The sequence below is a fragment of the Lepisma saccharinum genome, chromosome 4 (assembly GCF_977018435.1).
Source record: "Lepisma saccharinum chromosome 4, izLepSacc3.1, whole genome shotgun sequence".
NCBI lineage: Eukaryota > Metazoa > Arthropoda > Insecta > Zygentoma > Lepismatidae > Lepisma > Lepisma saccharinum.
Window position 1 is genome coordinate 13,213,933 of NC_139232.1, and position 11,678 is coordinate 13,225,610.

Here is an 11,678-nt window from a genome sequence, read left to right on the forward strand (position 1 = left end):
ACATTGTTTCATTCCATTGGTTATATAGACCTCCCTGATGGAGTGGTTAGATGAGTGCAATAAGATACAAGGGTTCCCAAGGTTCAAATCCCAGCCTGGGCATGGGTATTCTTTGTTCTTCATCAATTTCATCACACCATCACTTATCCTCATCATCTCATCACAATTAGTCAAAAATGGCAGAAAAACAATGCTAAGTAACATATCAAATCAAATGAAAATACATTGGTTATATTGTTGCAATTATAGCAAAACCTTTTTTTTTACATTCTAGGATATACAAGGAAAGCTAAGTTTCTGTGACGTCTTTTTCCGATACCCTACACGCCTTGATGTCTCTGTGCTAAAAGGATTGAGCTTTACTGTACAGCCAGGTCAAACTTTGGCACTAGTTGGTAGCTCTGGTTGTGGGAAAAGCACAGTTGTATCTTTAATAGAACGATTCTATGATCCACACGGAGGGCAAATAGTAAGTATTCAGAATGGAAGGAGAAATGTTGAAACTTTATGATAGTGATAAGACAGATTAATCGGTACTCTATTGGTATCAGCTGACATAGGCTTATCAGTGTATCAGTTTATTGGTAAAATTACCGATTATTTTACCGATCCAATATATCTATAAATATCTTGTAAGGATGAAACTGAGTATGCTAGGTAAGAGCACAACGGACCACATTTCTGTAACAATGGAGCTTTGGACCTGTGAACAATGCGCTTTTGAGTTAGAGGCATATTTTTGTGTGGTAGCTGCGCACCATAAATTTTGACAGCAGTTTAACATTGGGAGACATGGAAGAGTACCAGAATGGCACACAATACGGACGTGGGTAGATCAATTCTGTGCTACTAATAAGAAACCAACCAGAAAGCTGAGGACAATACTAACTTCAGAAAACACAGAGTGAATTAGGTCTGCTGTTGAAAGAAGCCCCAGGCATTCAGCATTAAAATATGCTGCCTCTTTACTCATGAAAGATAGAAGTGTTCCTTACATTCTCTATGAAGTTTTGGATTACGACCCTTACAAAATTCAGGTGGTTCATAAGTTATCTGAGCATGACTATGTCTCCAGGAAACAATTTTGCACAGACTTTATCGAGTTACTGAATAATAATCCTGAAATTGTTACTAACCTGATAATGTCAGATGAGTCACACTTCGAATTGTCAGACAATGTCAATAAACAAAACATGCAATATTAGAGCAGAGAAAATCGACAAGAACTCCATGAACTCCACTTCGCAGTGCAAAAGTTATGATTTGGTGTAGTATTTCAGTTTTGGAATCATTGAACCTTTCTTTTTTAGGATGAACATGGGAAGACAGTCACAGTCAATTCAGAGTGGTACGTATAAATGCTGACGAATTTCCTACACCTGAGACATGGAGTAGATTTAACATCAGTTTATTTCCAACAAGATGGGGCAATTGCACATACCACCCGAGAAACAATGACACATTTACGTAACGTGTTTACAGGCTCTCGCTTTGGGAACATAGCATATGCTTGCGACATCACCCAATTTGACTGCCTGGATTTTCTGTGGGGGTACCTCAAGAGCAACTCATATACCCAACTTGGAGGCCCTAAAGGGAAGAAATCCAGGCAATTCCACCTGCAATCCTGGTGTCTGTAAAGGATAATTTTGTTTGTTGACTCTGTGAGCGTATAATACGAATTGGTGGCTATCTACCTGATGTGATTTTCATAAAATAAGGCAAAGTGAACTGTTTTATATTATTGTGTTTCAAATGGCATTATGTTGTCTATAAATTGTCACTATCTTGGCATACATTTGCTGTATTGTATTACTATGTGAAATACATTAAAATGACATATATTGCTGGACCCTACATTTGAAAAGACAAAATGTACAGTTTAACTAAATGAACTTCATTTGGCAATAAAGGAGGACAATAACAAGAATACTTTCTCTCATTATTTGTACAGTAAGTAGAGTAGTAGAGTGGTTGGTTAGAGCAATGAATTTGTAGTAAAACTCATAGGTCTGTCATAGGTTCGATTCCCACTGCTGGTAAAAGAAATTCCACCTGAAGACGAAAGAAGAGGTGCTCTCTAGAAACATAATGTTAGAATAAGTATAATGTAAAGCATTAGAAAGTGGATAATTTTAAATTAGCATTGCACGCTAATATTTCCATTTATTAGTCTTGTTTGATTTTTCATGTTTTTACCTGTAGGTACACACAAATTAGTGCATACAAATCAAAATAATATGTTTTCTACAGTGGTGATAAGGTTCGATTATATTTCTTACAGCTACTGGATGACTTTGACATAAGAACACTAAATGTAGCACACATGAGAAGCATAATTGGGCTTGTGACCCAGGAGCCAATTCTTTTTGATTGTACTATAAGAGAAAACATTGCTTACGGAGCTGGGAGAGCTAACCCCACATATGATGATATCATCAGAGCCGCAAGGATTGCCAATGCTCATGAATTTATCTCCAATCTGCCACAGGTAATTCAAATAAATGTCTTGTGTAATACTTAGCTAAAACTGTCAGGAAAGTTACTTTTGAAAAGTGACAGAGTTGCTTTGCTTAAAAGGTAATGAATGCAGTTACAGTTACCATTGCTTCAGAAAGTAACATAGTTACTTTATTCTAAATAAGATGTAACTCCATTCGCGCCTACTACGTACGTGCTCCGGGGCTCGAGCACCCACATAAATAATCTTGTGGGTGCGCCGCACCCACAAGATTTTTAGTTTGATAAAAACAAAATAAAATAAATATTTCTCACTTGCCATTATCAAAAAATAATAAGCAATTAAAACATTGAGATGGGACAGACTTTGATAAAGACAAGCTAACATTGGACAGGGACATGTTTCTAGATGTGTGCAGAACGAACAAAGAAAAAGTGGCCAACTTGTCAGACATTACAAATATTTCAAGTAGAGAAAACAGTGGTCCCATGCATGAAATGATCACAGAATTTGTGAAGTTTGTACTTAGACGATTGAAAATGATTTTGCGGTCAACAATGACCCAAATAATATTGAATGATTTGGCAATTTTGCATGTTCATAAAGAAATGACTAAAAATATTGACATTACCAAAATTGCAAACAAATTCAGAAGTGCAAATGACGTAAGAAGGAATATGTTTTATATTGAAAGTTAACATGCCATGATTATTATTATTATTTGGTACATAAAGTTAGTCATTTTGTAGTTTCTGTTCACAACAAAATCCTTGCATAGTTCATTCTGCAATACAATTAAAATTATTTGCATTTATGCAGATTTTTTCATTGTAATTTGTATGAATGTGGTATTTTCTTTTGGTAACATGTTGAAAATATCATTGCCTCTTGCAATCATTGTGCATGTAAGTTGTTTAAAGTATACAATACTTGATAATTACAGATCTATCCGCCATTGATATGCACCCACAGAAATTTTGGAAAGTCGGCGCCCTTGTGTAACTCGCACAGCATGTTTCACACATGAAGTGCAATCTGATTGTTCTTTTTTTTTATTGATGGATACCCAAATTTAATTTTTTAAAAAATATAATGAACTTCATGTGTTTAATTATAAAACTATGGAGGTAACAAAATTCAATACACATTCTTCAATTTGAAAACAAAAATACACAAAACATTGATCAAATGTTCTGTGTGTGTAATGGCAAATTGTGGTGTCACTGGAAAGGTAGGCACAGACATTTGAGCTTGGAGGAGGGGTGGGGAGGGGGTGATGTAGTCATGGTTGTATTTTTTTTTTTTGAAGCAACGTTGTATGTTACAATATGAAAAATATTATTCCTAACATATTGCCTCAATTTCATTATAAAAAAATATAAGGAACATTGTAACAAAAAAATTGGCTTTTTCTGTTGGGGTCAATGGAGAACAGATTTGCACTATATAAAGATTGTTTTTCTTTTTTCACCTGTTGAACTGCAAAAGCAAAAATGGCATAGATTTTTTTGCTAACTGAAACTTCTCCCACACCAAATGTTGCTCTTTGATACATGAGGTGCAGTCCATTTTGCACAAGGAGTGGTCATCTCTTTTATCTTCTTCTTCTCAGAAACCTCCCAGAACACCAGTTACAACATTAGCACTCAACTTATTTATGCTGAACCGCATACATACCACTGCATATAAAATTAGTGAAAGTAAAAGTACACAAGGTATTCTAATTTATTTCTTAATTCAGGTGTGGAAATTATGTTTTGGGGCATAATGGCAAATGTAGGTACTTGGAAGAATACAAATTGTGCACACGTCAGAGATCATTTGATGAGTAAAATCCATATACTTTTTTTTTTTTTTGGACACCATCATCAGTTGCTTCTGTGTATGCATAAGTTGATCTAAGTGATGCTATTTTTTCTGATACGGAAGTTAGAAAAATGAAACAGTTCTCTAATGAAAAATGAGAGGAGACCAATCTTCCAGATCTCCATAATTTACGTGGACATTCTTATCACAGACAAAGTTGACAAAATACTCCACAGAAAACTCACTGGCTTAAGCTTCGCTGCTTGTTGGTTTCCATAGATTGTTATACACAAAAGAATATTCATGCAAAACATTACATTTTGTCGGTGGAGGCACATAGTGGTTTAGATCCCACTATAAACTGTAGGTCCAGTCCCGATTAGCCTTACTGTGCATAAAGTGGACTTAAAACTCCAACCCAATCCATTACATTTTGTGTTAATAGGTCACTTATGTTTGGTATTTCAGTAAATAGAATACTTCTCACCCTCTCTTTCTGGAAATACTGATTCTGTTAGCAAGTGTTCATTTTCGTTGAATACTAAAAATATCCTAAAATGTGGAAATGCAATAAAGCATTCACATTTCTTTCAATTGCAAGCATACATAGTAAAATACAAAACCACACAAAACTTTGATCACAAACCACACCATGCTACAGAGCAAGTCACTGCACCTTGATCCCTCAATCCATCCAAGGTTAATTCACAACTGTCAATGTAACATGGGTGAGAAGGAGCATAAAATAACTTAAATACCTTCCTCCTAAATTGAAATCAATGTAGTTTATGTGGCCTTAAGAAGCATTGCATTTCATTTAACCCCATAAAAACTCACAAGACAAATAAGTCTCTTGTCAACCTTGCTTGCAACAACTTACAAGCATGAGGTGCAACTTGTGATTTGTTGCAGCTGCCTCATTGAGGGGCATGATCTGTTTCACCTTCTAATAGAATTCATTTAGCAGAACTTTGCTTTAGATTTGCCTCAACAATAGATTATGTCATCTGCTGCTCTATCCTATTCAGCATTTTACATTAAGCCTTGTTTCCATGATATAATAAAATAAATTTCTGCCTTGGTCAGCATATTGAGTTTTTCATTTTATTATGTGTGTTTCCTCATCTATTTCATAAATTTGACATTCATTTTTATCATTGAAATTAACCTACAGCAGTACAAAAACAATGTAAAATATTCAAAAATACAAATGCATATGCTGAAGAATAAAGCATCTGACAATTACACATACTGCCTGGTTATTCATGATGACAGGGACTTGAAATTCAGCATTAAAAAATTATATAAGGTGAGGATTTCTTACAAACACATGATAAACAATTTGCATATATTATTAAAGAACTATTTGCATGCATCTATCATGTCTTTGCAGGGCTATGACACAATTGTTGGAGAAAGAGGAACTCAGCTCTCTGGTGGGCAGAAACAGAGGGTTGCAATAGCTAGAGCATTGATAAGGGATCCTAAGATTTTGCTGCTTGATGAAGCTACCTCCGCACTTGACACACAAAGCGAAAAGGTATGAAATGTGAATTTTTTAGCATACATTCTTTGATATTTGAGAGAATGAGTTCTGATGCTTTGGGTGTCATTGATGAATTACTCAATCTAATACAGGTAACATTAAGAGATGTCATAATCAAATTATTGAAATTTAATAATGCTTCATTGTCTGTATTACATGTACAAAATTTCATTCTGAATATTTCCTTCAATACACACATTAGCTAATACAATCTTCGTAGAAAAATTGTGAGACTTAATACCTACACATTATTCATGCAACCTAATTTATTCTAGAGCTATTAATATAAATGCAAACACTGTGCTTATAGTGCCAAGAATAATGTAATTTTCCTCAATGTTCTACCATATTTGGTGTGTGTATTTTTCATTTGACATGAATATGCATTTGCTTTCTTTACTTTATATCCAAGTTAAGGAGGTCATAGTCTCAAACCTGCAACTGCCCATCCTTACTGATCTTTCCAGGTTTTTTTAATGGCATTCCAGATGAATAATGGTGGGACAATATCTTGAGCAAAGGTCACGGGTACTTCTTCCCTCTCCATTGTCCCTTTCCTTTTACCTTCCCTATTGTGGTTAACATAAGAGAATAAATAAACAAAAGTAATTACGAACAAATAAGAACCAGTAATTAACCAACTTTATATTTCCAAATATATTAACAGGTAGTCCAGGAAGCACTAGACAGAGCTAGAGAAGGACGTACGTGTGTTATCATTGCCCACCGCTTATCAACTATTCAAAATGCAGATTGCATTGCAGTGATCAACAAGGGAAAAATTGTGGAGCAAGGAACGCATGATATTCTCTACGAGAAAAGAGGACTCTACTATCAACTTATTAAAAGACAAAAAGTTCACCATTGATATTGACAAAGTAACACTGGAATGGTTATTCTATTGAGGTCAAAGAGACACACTTCTTATCCATTGGTAACAAACTGAGAATATTCAGTTAAAAGAGTGAAATAAGTCATGGGTTTATTTTGATTCTGGATCAAGTAACACACCAGCAAGAAATTTAATAAAAGGCACAACATTTATTAATGACTAAAAGAAAGCTACCAAAGTAATATTTGTGCCGTGAATGTAAAAATGTGGACAATGTCAGAGATTCATTTAGGCATGCCATCATACCTAAACAATATACAGAATACTCACTGCACATGCATAGAACTCGATAGAACCTCAGTTGTTTCAACACTCCCATTACTCTAATTTTGAAAATGATATTCTTACATTTACAATTTACATAATTTCTTCTTGTATAACTCATAAAAAGTTAAAATATATAGAAAACTGGTAATACAATCAAACTAGTAAGTCAATTATTTCATGAAGAAACAAATATTGGTTAAGTTCTAGTTTAAGTTCACAATAAAGACATAAATGTCCTTAGTCCATTGTTGCAAGATTATACGAGGGATGATCGAAAAAAGAATACAAATCCTGTAAATTCCAGTAGGTATTTATTAGACAAATACAAATGGATTCACGTGAAAGGACACTTCATATGCTACTTCTCAACATAGTCTCTCCCCAGTTCAGGCATTTATCCCAGCGCTACACTAGGTTCATCATGCCTACCTCATAGAACTCGGGGTCCTGTTGTCATAGCACGACCCTTATGCCGTGGTCTGGTGGGTTTTGGGTAGCATGTGCTCCATCATCCAGCATACTTCCTGCAGCTTGCACCGAGCGATTAACATCTCTTCGCTCCTTTGAAGAAGCATCCCAGAGGACGCCGATTTTACTCGGATGATGTCAAGCACAAAGAAAGATTTGGGCTCCGACAACAGGATCCCGAGTTCTATGAGACAGGCATCATGAACCTCGTGTAGCACTGGGATAAATGCCTGAACTGGGGAGGGACAAAGTTGAGAAGTAGTGTATGAAGTATCCCTTCATGTGAGTTCGTTTGTATTCATCTAAAAAATAATTACTGAAATTTGTAGGCTTTGTATTATCTTTTTCCCAATGATCCCTAGTATTTAATTAATTTATTTAATTTGACTTTGATATGTGATGAATATTTAAGTATTTTGCTTACCTTGCAAGTTATCCAAACTTCAACACAGTATCAATTTATCAGTAGTGGTTAATCTCTAATACTGGAGTCAATTGTACAAATCTGTTATTTTACCTATCCAACACATAAATCCAATAAGCTATTTTCTACATATAAAGAGTGTGACAACAAATGATTCTCAATTACTGGAAGTTAGGCAAATAACTAGCTGGACTTACATAGGGAGAGATCACTAGCAAACACACTTTTGGTACATGTTATGCTGATGGGTATTCTTAAACAATTCCAACCCACTGGATCGAAAAATCCAGGTAAAAAAATGTGTCACGTCACACTTTTTGTCTACAGGGTGTCCCAAAAATAACATTAACACATACATGCAACATTTATTGACTTTTGTTGTACGTATATGGGAGTGTAGTTTTCAAACAAAATGATATGCAAGACACACAACTACAAGTGAAAATTCAGTACATAAAGTTTGTTGTATTAGCATGGTCAATTGCCTTGTACAGGGTGATTAGAAAGTCAAAATAACAATACAAATGAGATTGTATATTTTTGACTCCTCATAATATTTGGAGAAGAATATATTAAGCAATAACGTAATTCTTATAGACAAAGGAAAAAGAAGCAAACCTGATATTCATTTTTCCTCATACAGGGTGTTCTAAAAGTCACATTAACAAATGGAAAGAATATTTTCATTACACTTCAAGTTGAACATTGCACAATGCCTTTTCAGGATATTATTTTTGTTATTACCAGGTGTGCCGGTTAATAATTCTTAATTGATCTGAAAGAAAACAAGTGTATCTGGGGAGAAAGGTAACAAATGCTTTATTCAAAGTATGTGCCATCGCTAACTATACATTGTGCCCATCTGTCCGTCAAATTGTGGATGTCCTTCCAGAAAAATCGTTCACATTTTGAGGTGCTCCAGTCAGCAAGACATTGTTCGACATCTTCGTAATTGTTGAAGTGTTGCTGGGAAAGTGAGTGAGACATCGATGAAAACAAGTGGTAGTCCGAAGGGGCTAAGTCTGTTGAGTATGGCGGGTGGGGCAAGAATTCCCAGCCAAGTGCAGAAATGGTGTCTCTGACGTCTTTTGCTGTGTGTGATGAGGCGTTTTCATGCTGCAAAATCACTTTGTCTTGACACCCAATCTGGGTGCTTTTCGATCAATGCATTGTTCAAATTGATGAGTTGTTGATGGTAGCAAATGGCATTCACTGTTTCACCTGGTTTCAGAAGCTCATGGCACACTACACCCTTCTGATTCCACCAAATGCACAGCATTGTCTCTCTTCCGAAGCGATTCGGTTTTGCGGTCGATGTTGAAGGTTGTCCTGGGTAAACCCATGACTCTTTGCATTTTGGGTTCTCGAAGTAGATCCATTTTTTGTCCCCAGTCACTATCCGATGCAAGAAAGACTTTCTTTCATGCCGAGAAAGCAACACTTCACACACTGTTTTTCACTTTTTCATTTGTCTGTCGCTCAGATGATGTTGCACCCATTTTCCTGCCTTCTGGATCTTTCCCATGGCATGAAGACAATCAGATATCGTTTGGCGACCAACATTTAACTTCTCTGCCAGTTGTTGTTGCGTTTGCATATCGTCTTCATCCAACAGTGCTTGCAATTCGCCATCTTGGAATTTTTTCAGCTGGCCCGGGCGATCTTTGTCTTTCAAGTCGAAGTCTTTTGAATCATCGAAACCAACGCACACACACTTCTTGAGTTAGGACATTGTCACCGTACGTTTCCACAAGGATACGGTGGCTTTCACTCGCGTTTTTCTTTTGATTGAACAAAAGAAAAAAGCAGGACGTGTCGCACATGCTCCTTATTTGGTTTGAAGGTCAACATGTTTCCCACACAAACCCAATATCATGATCACTCGCACTCGGTTGCCTATCCACGACATTTTGACAGGTACTGTCCTGGCAACACACTGACGTAACAGTTGAGACTGTGCACCAACCCTTCCTTCCAGCGCCATCCAGCGACGAAATTAAGAATTATTAACCGGCACACCTGGTACAAATGTAGTCAGTGTCAGAAATTATGAAGAAGCTGTGAAAATCATGAGACATTATAATGGCTGTTCCAAGTGCATCGACTGAATCTGTACTTGATGATCACGAGATAATAACATCACCTGTCAACTGTGGTCTTCAGAGTCCTCAGTGGAGGATTTGCTTTGTTATTTGTAGCTATATATCTATCTATTAGTAATTTACATCATGTTGAAAAACGGTCCTGAAGGAGCTCATCGATGACCAAAGGTAAAGGATAGTCGAAGTTTGCCAAGACCTTTTAGAAAGGTAAGACGATGTTTTGGGTCACATTATCACTCGTGATGAAAAAGTCAAGGCTCCCCAAAGGTTTTTTTCTTTAACAGAAGGTAAAGGAAATATTAAAAGGAAGACATGTTGATGACATTCAGGAGTCACTACATAAAGGGCAATACAACAACAGCTTTGATGGCATTTCCAGAAAGAGAGTTACAAAATTGATTTGAAGGATGGACTATGTACTGGCTCGGTGCATAGCTTCACCAGGGGAGTACTTCAAAGGTGACCATAGTCATTAATGAGGTATGCAGTACTTTTTCTAGGATGAGTTAAGAAACATAATTGTCAAACCTTGTATCATGTACACAATTGAAATTTTTCAGAAAAAAAGTTGTGATTTAGGAACTATAGCTCTTTTTATAAATCTATACCATATTATTGAGGAGTAACAAAGGACTTTTGCAATCTCTGCTTGTTAATAATGGTAACAATGGATTTATTGTTTTGTAATTTGAGTATGTCATACCTTCATATGTATAATAATGAACAAAAAAAAAAGACAGAACTGAAATATCGTGTGTGGTTTTAAAAAAATAGCACATTAATTGCTGCCACACAGTGCTGGGAGGTATATACGAGGGGTGACTGAAAAGTTCTCGGCCTACCCATGATGCATTTATCGTAGCTGAATGTTACTTTAGCTAATCATAATATATGCCTTTGCAAAGCCCCATACCAAATTTCATAGTACTATCTTTTTTCGTTTTTCAGATTTTGATATTTGAAGTGAAGACGGTGAGCATTTTCTGAAAAATGGATAAAGTGAGCATTCGTGCGGTTATCCAATACCTCCTGAAAAAAGGCATGAGTGGACAGGACATCCACAAAGACATGATGGAAACATTGGGGGAGGATGCCCCATCATATTCTACTGTGAAAAAGTGGGTGGCGGAATTCAAGGGGGGAGCACCTCTGTCCAAGATGCACCTCGCAGTGGAGGGCCGGCAACGGCCTGTACTGAAGAAAACATCACAGCAATACAGGATCTTTTTATGGCAGACCGGCGAGTGACAGAACGTTACATCGCAGAGAAAGTGGCGATGTCCCGGGAACGCATTGGACACATACTAACAGTTGTGCTGGACATGCACAAGGTGTCATGTCGGTGGGTCCCGAAAATGTTGAGTGCTGAGAACAAACATCCGAGACACCTCTTGTCTGCAGCAAACTTGACCCTCCTTCAGGCTGATCCTGAGACATTTCTCCAACGTTTTGTAACCATGGATGAAGCATGGGTCCACCACTTTCAGCCAGAGTCCAAGGTTCAATCAAAACAGTGGAAACACCCCTCCTCCCCCACCCCCAAAAAGTTCAAGTCAGTGAAATCAGCTCGCAAGGTGATGGTCTCTGTTTTTTGGGATGCGAGGGGTGTCATCCTGGCTGAGTATCTAAAAAAAGGTGAAACGGTGAACGGTGCGTATTATGCTGCTCAACTGAAGCGTTTGAGGGAGGCCATCAAGATGAAACGTCGTGGA

General features: G+C 36.8%; 1 protein-coding gene across 1 annotated transcript in view; it reads left to right on the plus strand.

Annotated features, from left to right (window-relative positions):
* The window catches only part of LOC145986386 (ATP-dependent translocase ABCB1-like), a 91,053-nt gene extending 84,035 nt beyond the window's left edge, over positions 1-7,018 (plus strand). Inside the window, exons 23-26 of the mRNA XM_083120332.1 lie at positions 275-469; positions 2,285-2,491; positions 5,661-5,807; positions 6,481-7,018. Coding sequence (XP_082976458.1) covers positions 275-469; positions 2,285-2,491; positions 5,661-5,807; positions 6,481-6,681 — 750 coding nt within the window. The 3' untranslated portion in view covers positions 6,682-7,018. The remainder of the gene's footprint in view (positions 1-274; positions 470-2,284; positions 2,492-5,660; positions 5,808-6,480) is intronic.
* Positions 7,019-11,678: the final 4,660 nt, after the last annotated feature.